Below are 19,055 nucleotides of genomic sequence, written 5' to 3' on the forward strand. Positions count from 1 at the left end.
CAAGATAAGCTCCACTGGAAATTCATCATAATCTAAGTAAACACCCTTAAGCAATAGTCTCCTCAAATGCTCTGTAGTACTCACTAACCTTCCATATTGGTTCTGGTTTCTGAACTCACAGCAAACTAAAGTAAATTAAACTTCATTTATCTCCTTTACTATGCAATTCAGGTTTAGTGTGCAGCTTGCCTGTCAGTTACTGGGAGAAGTGACACTGCTTGCCCTTTGGCCGGCTTCTTATGAAGATAGCTAGAAAAGGGGTTTACTCTTAACACCCTCAACCTGCCCAGTGAAAACAAATCGCTACTTCTTTTTCCTAGTCCTAGACCAGAAGACTTGGGCAGCACTACATAACTCAAATAACCAGCTGTCTATTTCAGGTGCTGTGTTACTGTTCCCTGTACCAGATTCCAACTTATCTTCAAACACCTCTGCTCTTCAGTGTCTTCCTCTCCAATTCAACCAACAGAATGCTCATTTATCTTTTTTTTTTTTTTACACAGATTTTTTTTTTTGCTAGCAGATCCCAATGTTGTGGGAGCAACTGAGGAAAGAATAGCTTCATTCTGATACTGGAGGTGCCAGATGCAGACACGTACAAATCATTCCAGTTTTGGCAAAGCTGGCTTTAGGAAAGCAGATGTACAGCTTGTCTACATATTTAGAAAGTTGTGGGGTTTATCTCTGTATATAACCCAGGTGATAGATGAACAAAAAAATCTTTATCTCAGTTAAACCAGTTAGAAATTTAATGCTTTCATGACGACTGCCCTGTTTGTTCACCTGCAATTCTCCAGACAACAAAGTGAGCACTGAGGCACCTGAAACTAGCTGGTCTCAACAGATACCAGAAACTGTTTCCCCTACTTTCATTACTCTAGCTATCAAACATCAAGAGGTCAGTTCATTGATATGCGTTATAGCTGAAGATATAAATAATATCAACTAAGCTGTGCAATCTTTCAAAGCTGATCCAATAACAAAAATAATAATTAAAAAAATCAAGACATACACACACACACAAAAAGGCTACTAAAAAAAAATCCAAACTAACAGCTAAATCTAGAATTGGGGAGTCTGGAAGACAGACTTCTTTTAAAAGTGAGAAGCATTACCCCCATGGACTTATAGCTGCCGAAGAAAACACTGAATTTTTTTCTGTTTCACCCAACAGTAAATTAAAATGCAGTCTTGTGAATTTCCAAGAGGAAGTTACACACATTTTCCAGTTACTTTGAAGATTCACTCTTACACCTCAAGTCACATTGTAATACATTGTCCCATTACTCCAGCCCTCCAACTACAAATTAAAGCTCTCAGCAACACGCCCAGACACACCTATGGACATACACTGCTCTCCCAGACTCAACTACAAATGAAACTTCCATTACATGTCTTACACTGTTCCATGTCTTGACCTGTAAAAGCACTGAGCACCAGAAGCTCCCCTTCTTTAGCAAATACACAACTTGGACATGAGCTGAAACTTCAGCTCTTTTTGCTAGGACAGAAACTAACATTTACTTCGCATGCAACTGAGGACTGACTTTTAAATTCAGTCATACTGAGCAATATGCTTCAAAACGTGCCTTTTTTCTGACATGATTTTCAAAAATTCATATAAAGGAGGATCAGCAGTGTCCTATATCTATCCTGAGATGGCAGGTTCACACTCATCCCTTGGAAGTTGTGATTCAACAATCATTGTGATTTTAAAAAGGAGTAATATGACACGATAGTATACATGCAAATGCATAATCAACTTAACTCTGTCTCCTGTTCACTCATGTTAAGCACATGTAATATTAAATTCCAATCCACAGACTGATTTTTACAAGTGGTTCATTACACTCAAGCAGAACCCCAACTCAGAAGCACCTCTCTTCATGTAAGCAGCTACTAAAGCTCGTGAAGCAAAGACAAATACATAACTTTAACAAAACCACATTTATCATTTATACTTCAATAATGTGTTGGCTCTTTCCCCAATCATTGCAGTATAGACTAAAGGCCCTGGTAAAGAGATTTTTTTTATACTGCCTTATGTTTCAACTCATGCATCTATGAAATGAAATACCATATGATTGAAGTTTCAACAGTCAAAAGGCTTTTCTTGATACAAGTTCTGATGTTCATCAGAATACCCCCCAAGAGAAGCAAAAACTGCACATCAGCACCTTTTGAACAGTTCAGTTACAGACTCACTTCCCTCTTGCAGGTTCCTGGGCAACAAAAAAAGAGTACAAGTGATTTAGCCAGTCTTCAAATGCAAATTCAAGTGTTAACACGAGATGCAATATAATCCAGTCTATCACTGGAGATGGACTTTATTTCAAAGAGTTAATTAGGATTTACTGGCGGAAGAATACTGAAGAGAATTATAATGATTTTTAGAGTTTTCATGACAAGTCCCACATGTATGAAGCAACCAGCAAAGACTTGGAGTTCCATGCAAAAAACTTCACAAATGCCATAGCATTTATTAGGAAGACCATAATTTATTTGTCTGAACAGTTTGTTCCACAAAGGACTACTCCTCTTCTTTAAATATCATGCTACAAAATATTCTATTAGAAACATAATCTTAGATGAATCATAATAAAATAATAACTACTTTCTATTATCTTTAAACACATCATCCTAAGACAGATACATTAAAGTAACCATTAACAACAGGACAACTGGTAAAAATCACAGGAACTGCCACTTCATTTCAATTCAGGTTTAATTTCCAACCTATTACACTCAGGTAAGAGATGAAGCTGCAGGACAGCTTACATGCTCTTACATGTACAATGACAGTCCAACAAGACTGCTGAAGAAACAACTGATTTTGGGGCATGACTTTTTTTTCTTCTTCTAGTTGTGTTGTCCATTGTAAAACCCAAGATGCATCGCTTCAAGAACTTCTCACATCTTTACTAGACAATAATCATTATTTGAGCAAACTAAAATGCTTTTCCAAGTCAGTGCCAACCTGTTGGCATTGCACCAGAACTCTTGCTAAAAAATTTACACGACAATAAGACTAAAAATAAAATGGAAGAGAAATTTTACAATTTGTGTCAGCAGTTAGCTGTAGTGTAGTCCTAATAATACTTTCACCTAAACTAATCTGGACAGACTGAACACACCTTTCTGTTTCACTTGTTGGGTGAGGTTTTATGTTTCTTTTTCTAAGGCAAAATATCCTCAAATTGTGTCTACTGCTCACCACATTGACTAGCAAAAGAAAATTTCCTGTTGTTTCCAATTAATACCCAACTTATGAAAGATATCATGCAAAATAGAGATAAGAACTCCATCACAAATGGCTTTCCTAGACTAAGAATTATGCCACCAGATAACACTGCAAAAGAGGGAAACTTAAATCCTAGAGATAATTCTATTTTCAACTGAAATTTATAAAGAAATGAGGATTCAGCTAAAGAAGTTCTGTTCTACATGAAAAGATATAAAAAGCAGCTCTACTGTATACCAGCTGTGTAGAGGGACAAATCAAAGGTTTCAACTAAATCAAAAGGGACTGAGATAGAAAGGTCCAGAAAACCAGGTATTTTACATAATCTAACGTTGAGATGTATAAACGTGAAGCCAGAAGGACTGTTTGAAATGTGTTTGGTTACATCTCCACACATAGAGGTAATCAGAGCAGCAAGCCACCTAAGTTTAGAAGTGATGAAACGATAAAAAGAGATGAACTGGAATGAAAAGCATCACAACATCTAAGAAAAAGTCAGAAAAAGAACAGCTTAAGAAGAGATGAAGTTGATCAGCACTGCCTGTATTCCATACAAAACAGAGAGGGTGGCCATGAAGTCGCATACACTGATGGCCTTCCTGTATTTACAGATCACACATATAGGAAACAAAAGAAACACACTTTAGTCCCACCTATACTAGCTCTCCTAATATTAATTCACTTTTGCCCAAGACCAACTACAAGATACTGCTCTAATTTAGAAAAAAGATTATTGGGGTATCACCTAGTACTGCCAAGAAGGAAGATGGAACATAACATGGTCCCATCTACACAGAAAAGCTAGAGGACTGCAATACAGATAGGGCAACTGTGACTCACAGTACAAGTGGTAAAACTGGCCGTGTACTGGGACACAGAGTCCTCCAGCCCAGGCATAACGACACAGCTCCCTGATTCAGCTCACACAAAGACCTGCTTTGATGCACATGCTTGAAGGGAGGGGAGTGGAATGGTGCATATACACATTGGGTACTCTCAGGATTTCCTTGCTTTTAACAGTTTAATACTTATATCAATTATTTTTCTCTTTTTAAATCTGACTTTATATAAACACGGATTACATACAGTGTCAAGGTGCAAAGCTCAGCATTACTATCAATTCTTTTAACGAGTCAAGTACATTAGAAGACAAGGTTTACTCAAACTTTATCATTGCTTTTCTTCATTTATGTCATGAGTTAGACAGTTGAACAATTCCTTCAAGGCACCACTAGGTTTTCTACCAATCTCATGTAAGTAGTTAATATTATGGTCATATTAACTCCACATACAGAGTCAAGTAACAGCACAACTCCAAAATTAAGTTCATCAGTTAAGGTTTAACAAGAGGGACTGGATTTGTTCCCACCACAACACAAGTCACGGGGTACACCTTGAAAGTGTTATTTTTTGTCATACTATTCCCAAGGTTCGAAGCTCATGTCTTGGGGAAAACAATATACTAGCAAGAGCATTCTTTTACTGTGAACTTCAAATGAGACTTGGATACTTAAGGGTTTATGCACAGACTTGTAATCTCCTGCTAGTAGCATGTCTTCAGCACAGAACAACTCTTACTCTTCTAAGTAAAGAAAACCAGTCTCACCTACACCACTCAGCAACTGATGAAATACGACAAACAGCACTACTGTCACCTTTCAGAATTTTAGCATCAAGCCTTCAACTCTGTTTTTCTTCTCTCTTCTGACACAGATTTGTTTCTGATGAGATTCCCCCCACCCTCAATTTGAGGCAGCAGGGTCTTGGTCTACAACTTGGAGATAATATTGGAAAGCATTACAGGTAATTCTTGGTTTTGGTAACAGGAAAGTAAGTTCAGAACAAGCCAACTCAGAACTAAGTACAGGATACTGCCAACTACTGGAGCCCACATGTTAACAAAAGTTGCAGGCTACTGCTTTAACATATTTGTCCTGCTTGGTAACACTACTGCATCCAGAAAAGCATTTACTTTTTTCCATAGCTCTTTAAAAAGCCAGCTTCAGGAAATTCAATATTAGCCTCGGTAGTGATAAGCAACATCCCTGCTAATTAGGACCAAAGAAACCATTCTTGGTATTTGGTCCTTCAGTCATTTTCTCAACACTTTGAAATAGTGACCCTCACAATATTAACAAAAATCTGTCAACAACCCCAGATCAAGTCTTATAGAATCATAGAAAATATTGTTTCAAAGCCAAGGCAAGAAAGAATGACTGAAGAATTTCAGAAAAAGAAGAGGACTCAAAGACAATACAGAACAAGTTTACTTTTTTTCATAAAATGGATGACATTTCAAACTGACAGTCTCTTGAAACATCTTCAGACTTTCAGTTTCTCATACTTCTAGAGCTTAACCATCTCCTCCTAAAGTCAACGGCAACATAAGCATTCATGCCAAACAGTAATCAGAGTGATTGCACTTCCTAGTCAATATAAAAATGCAGCTGCAGCTCATGCTGTTTCAACAATTTTCTTATACAACAGAACATACGGGGACACTGGTCACATGTGGTTTTTTAGTGTATTCTGCTTGCAACATTTTAACTTCTGAAAAGCAGTTTTACAAGATAAAGTAAATCAACAATAAAACCAGACTACCGTACTTCTAATCTTACATACAGATTTCAATTCCACAAGAGATCTTCTCCTGGTCTGCACAGAGTCTCACTGGAAGTATACACATATCGGACTCACCTGTGCAGACTATTTTCCAGGACAAGAGCCAAAATCCGCAAGCCTACATCATAATCATCTCGCTGAAGTTGCAGTAAAGCTTCCTGCTTTCAAACCTAGAAGGGCAAGCAGCTTTTGCAAATACCACCTCCAAAAACAAGGACACATAGTCTACCGCAACACTGTGGCCGGCTCTAAAAAATAACCTTCATACTGGCGTAACAGTTGCTGGGTTTTGTTATCTAATTATTTAACCGTAAAGTGAAATCAACATACGACCAACGAAACAGGACAACCTAATTAATAACCTGGAGAAGAAACCTGGCAAGAAACAAAGAGACTACGAGCCAGCACAGGAGACAGAGCTACCCGCTCGGGAGGTCCTGACTTAGAAGACGCTGCTAAGGCAGGACTTTACCCCCCCCCGCCCCGGACCTCATGCCACTTCGCCCCTCTCCTCCCTGCGGAACCCGAGCCTCACCCACAGACCTGCCGCGACCGCTGCCGGCCAAGTGCCCCCACCTGCCACAGGCAGATCCCCTCGCAGCGGCCCCCGCCGCCTCAGGGCACCCGGGGGAAGCCTCCCTCCGCCCCCGCGGCCCCTGCGAGGCCGGGGCCGGCCACGTCGTCGTGTTCCCCCCCGCCCGGGGTTTTACCTCCCGCTGACTCCGGCACGCCGCGGGAGGCGGCCGAAACGGCTCACCGGCACCGCCGAGCACCGCCGGGGAGCGCCGAGCCGTCCCGCCTCGGCCGCGGGTGCCCCCGCGCCGCCCCCTCGGGGACCCCGGCAGCGCCTGCGGGGCCGCGCAGGGCTGAGGGGGGCCGCGCAGGGCTGAGGGGGGCCGGCAGCAAGCAAGCACCCACGCTCCCGCCCTCCCTCCCGCCTAGCCTTTCCGCCCGCCCTCCGGCGCGGCTCCCTCACCCGCTCGCTACGAGGCCGGCAGGGAAGGCGGCAGCTCCCCCATGGCGGCGGTACGCCCCGCCGGCCGCCACCGTCCCGGCGAGCTGACACATCAACAAAGATGGCGGCGGCGGGCGGTGCTCCAGCCCGGCAGCGGAGGGGCGGGGCGGGGCCAGCCCGGCGGCCTGCCCGCAGTGGGCGGGGCCGGGGGAGCCCGGCGGGGGCAGCGCCCTCCCTCCGGCCCGGGTCGGCCCGGGCGGGCTGCGGCCCCCGCGGGGCGGGAAGCGCCGCGGGCCGGCTCCTGCAGCGTTGCCGTTCGGAAGGGGCGATGGGGCGAACGGCCGCTCCCGTCAGCGACCTGGACGAGCAGGCTTCTTCTCCAGGTCTCACCCTCAGAGGAAATCCCCCCCACACACACACACACGTTCGCGGTGAGGGCGGTCCGGCGCTGGAGCCCGGTGGCCCGGAGAGGCTGAGGCGCCTCCGTCCCTGCGGGTGGCCCGGAGCCGTCTGGAGCAGCCCGGAGCAGCCCGCGGTGACGGCCGGACCCTTCCGGCCGCCTTCCCTCTCTCCCTTGGACCGCCGGTGCGTTCCCTCAGGTGGACGGGGACGAAACGGGCCCTCAGCTGCGGGTGCTGACAGCTCCGGGAACTGAAGCTGCTGGATTCCACACCCCAGACCGCTCGGAAAAGCGTCTGTCAAGATTACTTCAACCGGGAAGGTGGTTTGGTTTTTTTCTCTTCTTATTTAAAGACACTACCTTTCTGGGCAAGGGATCTCGTGTCGGGCGTTTTGTGGTGCTGCCCGAGACCGCTGCCATATAGGAGGAATCCTTCACCCCAACAGTTTTTGGAGAGATGGTCACAGAGGTACCTCCCTCCCCTTTTTGCAAGATTGGCACACAAGTAGTGACTAATAGAGTCTCTTCTTCCCTAAATAAACATCTACTTTTTCCAGAACGAACCCCCACACACGATGTCAAAAGCCTCTGCACCCACATGCCATCTAAGAGTAAATCCAGCAACGGTAATAAACAGAGTCCAGCTTCAGTTAACACCTGCCGGTACTTCATGCCTTATTCTGACAGGATTAAAAAAAATGTGAAAAATTTGCTGGGCATCAAAAATCTGGAGTACATTTCAGTGCTGGGAGCAGCAATTTTTCAGTGGAACACAAAGCTTTTTTGGAATCCAGAGCACTCCATAAATGCCACTTTATTTTATTTATTTCATAAAAAAATAAATCGAAACAACTACCTTAGCAGACAAGCTGTTAAGTGAAAACACTTGCATTTACTATAGCAGATCAGCTACAGTTAGGCACTGGCATCTTTCCTGCAGGTACTTCTTAAACATGACAATAGAAAAGCAAGTTAAAATCACGGAATAATTTGGGTTGGAAGGGACCTCAGGAGCGTATCTAGTCCAATCCTCTACCTGAGGCACAGCTAACTTTGATGTTAGATCAGATTGCTCCTTTATTTTGGCTAAGTTACTTATATATATGTATAAAACCATATGCATACCTATATGCTTTATACCTATAAAACCCAGCGATGATTTCTTCAGTTCGTACCTTGGATGACTTTGAAAATAGAATGTGTTGCATAACTTTATGTATTAACATTAACTGGAAGCGTTATTTCAGAGCAAGGTATTTTTCTCCTTATTCTTTCCAGGCATTTGGAATTTCAGAGCCACAAATGCAAATTTTGGGGTCCTAGAAAATGTTCCCTTGAAACCTTTTTACAGATCCTTAAAAATAACACAGGAATCTTAGAGAAAATCAATGTACAAACCAGTCAGAGCTATCATATCTATAAACCTTTGCATGTTCATTATTTGGGAAAAGATAATACTGCTTCCGATAATTAAACAATATCCTAGCCATCACCTCTAAAGCAGCACAGGAGTCAGATGAAGGCACATGTCTTTAAAAACATTACTTAGGTGAGAGCATAAACGAAAAGTACATTGTGGAAAGAACTCGTGGCCTCAGCTTTAACCTCCAAATAATACTTTGAAGGCAAAAATCTCACCCTCGCTTTGCTCATAATATGCTGTGCATTCCATATTGCTAAAAATACATTAAAAAATCAGGTGTGGAATAGAGATAAGCAAAACATGTTCCATTTTCAGAAAGCAGTGCCATGCAACACTCATTTGCTAATTGCCATGCAGCCCAAGTCTAAGCTTTACTTTCAGAAATGCTCCTTTGCCACTCCAGCTCCTGTTCTGCACCTGAGCGGCAAAATTCACCCAGCCTTGCTGCTCTGTAACAGTCACTTCAGTGCCCAAATACTTCTTATTTCGTCTTCTCTTCCAGTTATGTAAAGGCAACTGCAGAGATACCACTGTACTCCGGCCCCAGTCCTTCTAACATTTATGCTTCTGCTTTGCTGTATACTTTGTCTGCAGTCCCACTGACGTTAATCGTGTGGCTTAGTGGGTCCCACCAGACCTGGCAGAATTTCAGCTGATTTTTGCCTTTTATTCTGGATGGTTTTTTCAGCAGGACTGAAACCAGGTTAAGAAAATTGAGCCTGGTTAGTGGAGTTCTTCCTTAAAAGCAGGCAAAAAGGATTTTTTTGTACTCAGCTAGACTCCCTACGACTCTAGTCCCAGCACTGATGGTCAGACAGTTCTGATTCTTGTAATACCTGTGCTTAGGCCAAATTTTCATCTGAACAGTATTTTATCTCCAGGAGGCAGCCACAGATACTTAGGGAAGGATAATGACAAGACATTGAGAGCGCCCCTTCCCCAAACTGTCTGCATTCATATTAAATAAGAATGACTGAATTACTGTACCTCTTAGTTAGCCAGCCATAGCTCTCATTTGGCATGTACAAATGCTGAGGAAGACAATTTCTGAGTGAGAGAATTTATCATCTGAAATACAGACAGTCATGCACAACAGACTTCTGCTGCAGACATAAGCCTGCATTGCAGAGGCAGAAGCAGAATTTGGCCCGTATTTTCAAAAGGTTGTAGTTCTGGCTTTAGGCTTGTGCCTTCTTATCTAAGAAGAAGAAAAGCAAGAGTTCATGTAATTGCTCAATTTCCAGCTGATGTTTGTTAATTATACATAGCATTTTTATAGCTTTGCCCACTGAAGGGGCTTACAGTTCTATGCTTTCTCCTTCAACTAAAAAAGTGTTAGCAATTCCACTTCAAGGGAGAACAACAAGGTGGCTGAAGCAGCATATGTGCTGAATACCCCCCACTCCTCTGGGACCACTGTTTTTGGAGGGCCATGGCTGGCATTGCCAAGGAGGAGCTGGGAGCAGAGTCCAGGTTGCCTGACGCCCATCCTCTGCATTCGTCAGAAGGCTGGTCTGTTATAATGTAATTACGGCAGGCTGATTTGATTCCTGCATTTCACATCATGGCAAGACTACATAAAGAGTTATTACCTTCTTCATTAGGAATCACTCTCATTGTCGAAGTATTTTATTCTAAGCAAGAACGGTTTGCCAGGGGTCTTCAGGGAGCACCATCCACAAAGCCCCAGGAGCCCTGTCTTCCCTCCCTGTGTGAGGTAGGAACAGCATCTCTGCTGAAGCTGCAGTCCCAGTGCTAAGGCCTTGCCACCATGATCATGTCTAATCTATGCATGGTAAATCCCAAGTGTGACTGTGATTATGCAAGTCCTCTGACTATGTTATACCTGGAAAAACCTACTTTCATTGTATGTTGTTTGGACTGTCATTTGTTCAGCATGTAGCAGAGTGGTGTCCCAGCTTGTTCCTGGGCCCTTAGATCCTACAGATTAGAGCTAATGACACACTGGTAGAGTTATTACAGAACCTACATGTAGGCAAGCCCAAAGCTCTCACTAAAAATTGCAGGCAAGCCACATCAACCTCCTGCAGCTCCTGTGATGTTGCTTCTGATCAGCCTCCATGCTAACAACGCTCTCCCCAGTTACCTCTGACACTCCTTCACATTTATCTTTTTCCACCGCTGCAGCCAGACCTGTTATTTTTTCTTTTTATAATTAATTTTACTGCTGTCATTTCCTGCCCTTTCTTGTATCCTGAGACATGGGAAGTCCCAAATGACTGACATTTAAAAAACAAAAACAATGAAAACAACATTTGCCCTGGCTCAATCATTCTTTGCAACTTCTAAATGCAAGAAAACTTTGTGCCAGTTCACCTGCTGATAAAGTTCTGTCTCCAGTGGGATACTTGATTTTCCTTTTCATTGCATCCTGTCAATATACTTCCAGCACAGTCTATAGTGTTAATTAAGTGTCATTTCAAAAGACTGTTCAGACTGGCAGCATTGTTTTGATTCGGCAGGCCTGGGGGATTGAAATGGCTAGCCAGCTAAATGTAATAGAAACGTGGATATTTTAAGTCACAGTCTAAATTTTTTCCTTTTTTGAGAAGTTTGAATGACAGAGAAGTATTTCTTAATGCCTCACTAGCATTAGTGCTGCTTAGGCACGAGGATTATTGGGCTAATCTTGGGGACAGAGGAACAAGGTGCAGGGAGGTAATGGAGGCTGTATGATCATAATTGCCCCATCTCCCCACATCATCCCATGTGCAACTGTGCCTACTCTGATATGCAATGCTGGGCATCTTGGCAGATAGATTTCCTGAAATCCCACCTAATCCTACCTAATTTCCCCTCCTGCTTTCAGAGCAGCCTCCCATACAGTCAGCTTCTACTCAGACTGCAGCGGAGGGCTGGAGATTCATTGGAGCCAGGAAGAGTCTTTCCTCTGACTTTGGTAGGGAGTATCTAAACCACCTAGCAAAAACTCAGCAAACCTTTGATGCGTTGTTCCCTTTTCTTTTGAGAATGGTCAGCAGGGAACAATAGTTTGGCAGACAGGATCCTAGACTTAAACATGGAAGATTTAGACTGAAATGCCATCACAGCCAGATTCCAAATTACTTGAAGGCAAAATAGCTGTGCTTCAGTTTCTTCTCTGTGAACAGAGATAATTATTCCCTGCCCCACAGAATGTGTAAGAATAAAATCCATCACGGATTTTATACACTTTAATAATAAGTACAAAAGTGTAGGCACTAAAATAGACCAGATTAATTTAATTTTGGTGAAAGTTTAATTGCACAGCACTGGAAACACCTGAGAGCATGTCTAAGTAGTAGCATAACTGCAGCAGTGTTGAGGATGAAGTATGTTTTCCAGCGTAGGTAGAGACATGAGAATGGGAAACAAAAGAAGGAAAGGGAAAACACCTTGTATAGAAAAGAAAGAGGAGAAAGGACAAATGAAAGCAGAGAATAGGTTGGAAATGGAAGATGAAGTGATGTATTTTCCAGGCTGCAGGGCAAAATTCAAATATTTTAGAATACAAATGTATCAATTTGATGTATCAAATTTCATCATTCTTGCATAGATCTTACAGCCAGCTTCTGAATTTGTATGAAACAAGGTTGTCTAACTGATGTCCTGAGAGAATTTTGATTTTATTGGAGAAATTACAGAAAGCAGCTATACACCTTTCCTGCTGCTGAACTATGAACACTTGGCCCAAGGTGCAGGTATGCCTGCTGCTGTGGAGCACTGACAGGCCAAGTCAGGAGAAGCCCAAGGCTGCTCAGGCAGAGTCAGAGAGGCGAGTATAACCTGTAGGTTTTTCTGAAATTAAGAGCTAAGGACAGTGCTACTCATTGCTCTCTGTAGCTAGTATTTTGTAACTCTTAATTATTTTCATCTTGTTGTGTCACTAAGAGCAGTACAGTACACGGATCCCCAAGGAACGCCTGGGGTTACTAGTGCAACCATGGATGTTTCACTGTCCGTCACGCAATTTTGCTGAAGACTGAGAAAGCCACTGGTGCTTTGAGTAATAAAATAAAAGCAGCCTCTTGCAACACGCCAGGTGTAATACAATTTATGACTAACATGTTTTTTTGGCCAGGGCTCTGACAGCCATGCCACAGTTCAAGCAAAAACCACACAGCCAGCCGCCAGGACCAGCAGGGTACTGATGAGCAGGTGCCAATTAAGGCGCCCACCCACCCACCTGCCCCTCCCGCAGCTGGGCGTCTCCTCAGCCCCTCTACTTGTCGTTTAATCACACAGGTCGCTCTAAAACACGCGAATCCGGGGTGTGTGTGTGGGGGGGTGTTCCCTGGCCGTTCCTTTCAAGGTAAGATGGCGGCACAGCCAGGTGAGCGGCAGACAACGGCGCGCGCCGGCTCCCGCCGCCTCCGACTGCCCGGCAGCACGTGCCCGCGCCCCGCCCTGCCCCGCCCCACCTGCGGGCCGCCGCGCGCTGAGCGGGCTCCCTGCTGGGCGGGGCCAGTGTGGCGCCGGCGGCGGGAAGACGGCGGGAGCCGCCTCTCTCCTCCTGTGAGGGCCGGTGCTTCCTCTCCAGCCGCCGTCGGCCTTCGAGTGAGGTGCCGGCCCGGCCTCCCGTGTGGCGCAGCTCGGGCGGCGGAGGGTGGGCGAGCGAGCGAGCTGGGGGAGAGCTCTGCTCTGAGGGAGGAAGGGGGCTGGGGGGGGGGTGGTGGTGGTGGTGGTGGTGGTGGTGGGGCCTGCACCTGCCGAGCCGTGGTTGGAGGCTGTGAGGTGGGGATGCTTAATTTTAATCTGGGTTAATGAAAATAGCATGTACCGGCACTACTCAGTTGCGAAAGCTGATTTGTGGTGGAGTTGACTTCAATGTCAATTCAAAGACTGCTCTGCTTTATTTGCAAGTTCATTTTAATTTGATTTCACCTGCATCGTGTAGCAAGAGAGTATTTTTATATCTAAGGTGATTATATTGCTTGTTAACGTTTGGAAAGCAGGTGCCAAAAGTTCATTTTGACAGAGCCAGGTGCTGGAGTTTCCCCTCAGGCATTGACTCTGCCCACTCAGAAGCTGGTGGTTGTCCCAGGGCTTTGGGCCTTCTTGGCCTGTGGCTGCGCTCCTGGTCAGGAGGAGCTGGTGTGTGCAGCTTATGCTTCAGTGGAGGGGCGATTTATCTAGAGTGAGACACATCTCGTGTGAGTCCGGCAAACCTAATGTGCAGGTGGTGACGGCCACTGCTGCTCGTCAGTGCATTCATCTCCTGAAGGACTTCTTGTCATTTCATCTGGAGTGTTTGTTGTTGAGAGTGTTTGTTGTTGAGATCTTTAATGCAGAAAGTATTTTACTTTTTACTGTGCAGATTATAGAAATAGACAGTCAAGAATTAGCCTTCCAAAATGGATGTTTAAATATACCTTCAGAACATGACTTAAAAATACTTTGTGTGCCTGCCTGAATTAATCTTTAAATCCATGCTTTCTTCATACTCTGATGTGAACATTTACATGATAGTGGAACTGCTTCACATGAAGAACAAATGTAATAAAGTTGTTGTGGAGGTTAAACCAGCAAAATCACAGGTGCCAACTTCCAGTGTAAAAGCTCTCAATTTCGAGGCTGAGTTTCTGAAACACCTAACAAAACCCCAGCATTTTGTGAACAAACAATACAGGGTATTTTTTGCCAAGTGTAGAAACGGTACAGAAAGTTTTAGTTGCATCACAAGTGCAACAAAAGAGAGCCTTTGTCCAAAGCTTGACAAAGGTATCTTGACTTTGTTCTTCTGTAATTGTGTATATGTTTGATTATCAATAAACATAATCAGTATGAGTGTGGCTTATAAATACAGCTAACTCCTAATTATCCAAACTTGTGTGGGCTGGAATGTTTCAGATAATTGAAAAAACAGGATAATTGGAGTACTAGGGAATTTGGCACAGATATGTGCAGTGGGAGTTGGAGTTCCCTCAGCAATGTTTCTTGCCTTCATCAGTGCCTTGGGACTGTCTGATCCGTGTTCTCTCTTTCACCCCAAATTGTGAGGGAGGGGAGATGATTCTGGGAGATCTGAGATAGCTTGGTATGCAGCCATCTTGGGTTTGGAGAGTTCATGAAATTTGATTTCATGTTAGGCAAGAGTTTTAGCTTAGGCAAATTTTACAAGATTAACTTGCTTTCAGGTGGGAAAAAAAGGCCATGTAAGCTTTGTGTTGGCTCGGTGGAGATCTTGGGCTAATAAGCCTTCCACACTGAAAAAAGTTCCGAACGGCATGTGTAGCCTACAACTGAAACAAATTTTTTGTAGGTAAATGAGTTGTACGCTTATAAAAACATAGTTCCTGGTATATTGGTATGCAGGCTTAGCTGAATGTTTGTCTTGTAAGACTTGTTTGCTAAAGAATAAACTCTCTGGGAAGACCACAAGGCTTGTGAGGCAGTCATTGGAAAGTCAAAATCTCTTGTTTCAGAGTGTTTTGTTTTTGAATACTTGCTGATGTGACAAAACTATGCATAAGTATAAACTTAACATAGGCCACATGTTCAACAATATTGAAAGAAACTTGTACTGTTTCAGCTACTGTAAAATTGCCTATTCTGAGTTTTTGCCCTATGGATATTGGAAATCCTGTAAATTTTGTTGTACATGCTGAACAGCACTAATTGAAACAAATTTATCGATGGAGGACATTAAGACTTATCAAGTGATAAGCACAGAGCGGTGAAACTGTTGCTTTCATAATACCACTGATGGTAAGTTTAAATAACATAGAATCAAAGTTATAACAAGAAGTGACTTCCAGAGGGTATCATGGTCCTAGCATCTCCATTTGCTCCAACATGGTAGCAGAATAGTAGGAGTAGGTAAGAGCCTTGTGTCTTACTGCAAATACTCCATAACACAGGCCTGCATTAGCATTGTTAATCGGATCCCTTTGCAAATACTTCTGCTTCTAGGAAGGTCCATGGAAGGCATAACTGGTAGAGGGAACTTGCTGTTGAGAACTGCAGCTGATAAAGGAAATACTGTGAGTTACTGCACTTTATAATTGCCCCAAATACTCTTGAGCATTTCTAGATAGCAGAAATGATCGGCATGTATTGCTCTTTATAGAACTTTGAAATTTTGATTCTCTTTGCTACATTTTGGTATATTAGAATATTCTACCTTAATGGGCAGCTTTTTATCTAGTAAGGATCACTTAAGATTTTTCTTCCACAGGTGTCACATTCTGATTTGATTCATGAGAAGCCGAAGAAATTGCAATATTCCTCTGAGAATGTTTTCTCTATTGGCTATGATAAGAGTCTCTTCAGTTCGTTACTATTACCCCCTCAAATGAGGACTTGCCATTATTGCAGTCTGTTTGGTAAGTGCCTATTGTCCTGTAGTCTGTGATGCATAGTATATTTATCAGTGAAACTGGATCAGAAGGTTTGCTCAGACATGTCTTAAAATGGATGTATATTTTTATCTCTCAGATGCAAGTATAGTGACTATTCAGAACATAGTTCTGATAAACAGAAGAGAGCATCTCCTTAATAAAAAAAAATATTTTTTTTTTCCTTCTTAAATATAGAAGGAATTTGAGACATCTGGGGCAGTAATGTCTGATGGCTATATGTGAATACAAATACTTATTTGTATGTGCTTAGTACTGTAGTGGAACCGTCTTGTAAAGCAGTTATTAAATAATACACGGAGCCTGTATCTTAAGAGCTGTTGTCTCTTCTGATATAGATGTTTCTCTCTGACTTTTTTTATTTTTTAGGATCCCTCAGATGTTCACAATGCAAGCAAATATACTATTGCTCTGCAGATTGTCAGAAAAAAGATTGGCCAGCACATAGTGTTGTATGCAAGCCAATTAAAGAGAAGTAAGTTTGTTAAAAGTTCTGCCAAATAATCCTTACAGAAAGACAATGTCCGTCCCAATACAACTTAAATGACCATGTAAAGGCACTATTACAGTAAAATATGCTGCTTATTCTTGGGCTAGTACTGCGTTATCTCATACCTGTCAGAAAACTCAGCTCTGCTGCTTTAGAAGGGTGACTTGAAAGGTATTGTTGGAGTACTTAAGGTGTTCTGTAGTGTGACTTAAAGCAAAAGCATTATTTTTACTTGCGTGAGAGCTATGTGAGGATGCAGGAAGAATACCAGCTTGTCACATGACTTTGTTATTGCTGTCAGTGACGTAGGGAAGGGAGGAGAAATGAGACTGTACTTTTCAGCAGTGGCATGGTTAATGGATTGCATTTAACAGGCTCTGAAGAGGCGCCCTTTGAATCTAACTGTAGCCTCAGTGAACTTCATGGATGTTTTATCTTTGAGTACAGCTCCAATTAGAAGAAGTTATCTGAGCCAGGCCATTCTCTAGCTGCTCAGTATTGCTTTTTGACATGCCAGTTTAGAAGTTCAAGAGATCACTCTGATCTGTTTCAGTTAAAGTAAGCACCATTAGGTTGTGACATGGTACAAATTGACTGGCTGACTTTGGAACAGTTTAGGGGAGTGACTCGGTGTTTAAGCTGACAGTTTCTAGCAAGGAGTGATGATTGCAGTTCAGTGAATCTGCAACCAGGTGTCCTTAATCAAAGTTTATGAGAGATTTTTTTTTTTCCACAAGTTTTGTGACAGTGACTGAATGGGGGACACACAGGGACAATCTGTCATATATGTTATCTGGGTATTGCTTATGTAATCAACTGATACAGCAACTTTTTTTTTTTGTGATTTTATAGTTCTTAAGGTTGGCTTGGGAATACAGTGTTAGGAGAACTCTACAACAACAGTGTAAAATTTCTTCTCCATTTTAATCAAAATTAATGTATTTTTTGTTGAGGGCATCAGGAAAAACACACCAGGTGTTGCATGACAGGGAACTAAAAAATTTGCAATCCTGCGTTTTCTTGGAGGACGAATAAGGGTTGACAAAACCCACATACTATGAACACAGCCTTTTTGTTCTATTTGCAAGTAGGTGTTATGAATGCTACTTGTCTCTTTTTGATTCTTCAAAATTAATATCTTTTTCTTTGATTACAGTGTAAGTAGTAACAATGGAGGCAAGTTACCTGCTGAAACTGAGAAGGGAGTTTATCTTAAGGTATAGAATACAATTTTCACTATGTCTTGAATGGATCTGCTATGAGCTAGTTGCAATATGCTTAATTTAACCTGTACAGGAAACGAACAAGTTCCAAAGATCACAATCTACTCCTTTTAGAAAGATCAGTGCTTCAAATAAAAAGTTACTGGGAGAAGCATTAAAAATGTGTTACTTCTAGAGTCCTTAGCAACACTATCAGACAATTTGTTTTTTGTTTGAAAAAACACTTGTGAAAAAGTTAAAAATCAAAACATATATGATGTTGCTAGAGAAATATTTTAGCTTGTAGATGTAGCTCGTCCAATTCAGAAGACTTCTGGTGTCTTGTTTTCTGCATAGGTCATGAGCTGATGCTTGGAGCCTTGTAAATTATCTGAGAAATACATTCAGTGTAGTATTGTACAGTAACAGATGCAGATAAGCTTTTGTTTCTTTGCTGTAGCAGGAATTAAACATGATGCAGTTCTCCTTTGTAATGTTTTGAAGCCTCTCTTGATCTACTTTCAGCCAAACATTTCCTGTAGTGTTCCTATGAACCCTTCTGCAGGAGATCGTTTTGCTGTCTTCGTGGTTTCTTAGGATGATACTTATGAAAGCGAATAAGTGTGCAAACCTCCAACTAGCCTCATGTTTGCACTGTACAAGAAAACTCCTTTGTCATGCACTACTTTGAAGTAGCTCATTCATCTGTTTAACTTTTTGAAGGAATTTAGGAAGGAGGCTTCATCTTGCATCATGAGACTTATGTTAGTTCATCCTGAATAAGTTTCTGCTGTGTGTGTACTTGTGACTGTGTTCTAATAAAACTGATCAACTGATAGTGAGGGACCTTTATATCAGGAGGATGTATAGTATGAATAAAGAATTTGTAGCCAATTTATTTTTAAATAATAGAAGGTTTTATTTTTCCCTGGTTCATCTTCTGAAACTCAAGTAAGTTCTGCGGAAGTAAGAACTTGTATTGCATATTGAACAATATTTAATGTATTTTGCTACAGTACTGAGAGAGGTGTTTTTATGGAGAATCTTCTAGAAGGATCTTTGTTGCAAGTAAACAATTAATTTGGCAGTTGCAACAGTAGTCTCGCTCATCATGCGTTGTCTGCAGTATGTTGGTCCAAATGGAAACGAGGTTTTTGGTAAGGATGTGTATGAGGTTATTTTTCTAATGTTTTTAGGATGTCACAGACACAAATGGTGTGCATTAGGCACTAAATGTTTAGACTTTTTTAAAAAATGGATGCCAACAGTTAAAGCAGCAGCTATAACCTAGTCTATGGTATTAAGGCTACAAGGAAGCAGGTAGAATTCAATTGCTCTTATTTATGAGAGCATCGTAAGCAGGA

At 42.4% G+C, this 19,055-nt stretch overlaps 2 protein-coding genes across 5 annotated transcripts in view; one reads left to right on the forward strand and one right to left on the reverse strand.

Annotated features, from left to right (window-relative positions):
* Nucleotides 1-6,975, reverse strand: part of CCDC186 (coiled-coil domain containing 186) — a 39,899-nt gene extending 32,924 nt beyond the window's left edge. Inside the window, exons 1-2 of one of the 4 annotated variants that reach the window (XM_069797032.1) lie at nucleotides 6,840-6,963; nucleotides 5,939-6,033 (exon numbers count right to left, since the gene is read on the reverse strand). The gene's annotated coding sequence lies outside the window, so the exon portion shown is untranslated. Of the gene's footprint in view, nucleotides 1-5,938; nucleotides 6,066-6,839 lie in introns of all 4 variants that reach the window. The other 3 variants (XM_069797031.1, XM_069797030.1, XM_069797033.1) reach the window with 3 other exon arrangements.
* A 104-nt stretch (nucleotides 6,976-7,079) lies between these two features.
* The window catches only part of TDRD1 (tudor domain containing 1), a 32,722-nt gene continuing 20,746 nt past the window's right edge, over nucleotides 7,080-19,055 (forward strand). The window contains exons 1-5 of the mRNA XM_069797035.1: nucleotides 7,080-7,539; nucleotides 15,554-15,624; nucleotides 15,819-15,966; nucleotides 16,369-16,474; nucleotides 17,646-17,706. Of these exons, the coding sequence (XP_069653136.1) occupies nucleotides 15,562-15,624; nucleotides 15,819-15,966; nucleotides 16,369-16,474; nucleotides 17,646-17,706 (378 nt within the window). The 5' untranslated portion in view covers nucleotides 7,080-7,539; nucleotides 15,554-15,561. The remainder of the gene's footprint in view (nucleotides 7,540-15,553; nucleotides 15,625-15,818; nucleotides 15,967-16,368; nucleotides 16,475-17,645; nucleotides 17,707-19,055) is intronic.

The sequence above is a fragment of the Haliaeetus albicilla genome, chromosome 11, assembly GCF_947461875.1.
Source record: "Haliaeetus albicilla chromosome 11, bHalAlb1.1, whole genome shotgun sequence".
NCBI lineage: Eukaryota > Metazoa > Chordata > Aves > Accipitriformes > Accipitridae > Haliaeetus > Haliaeetus albicilla.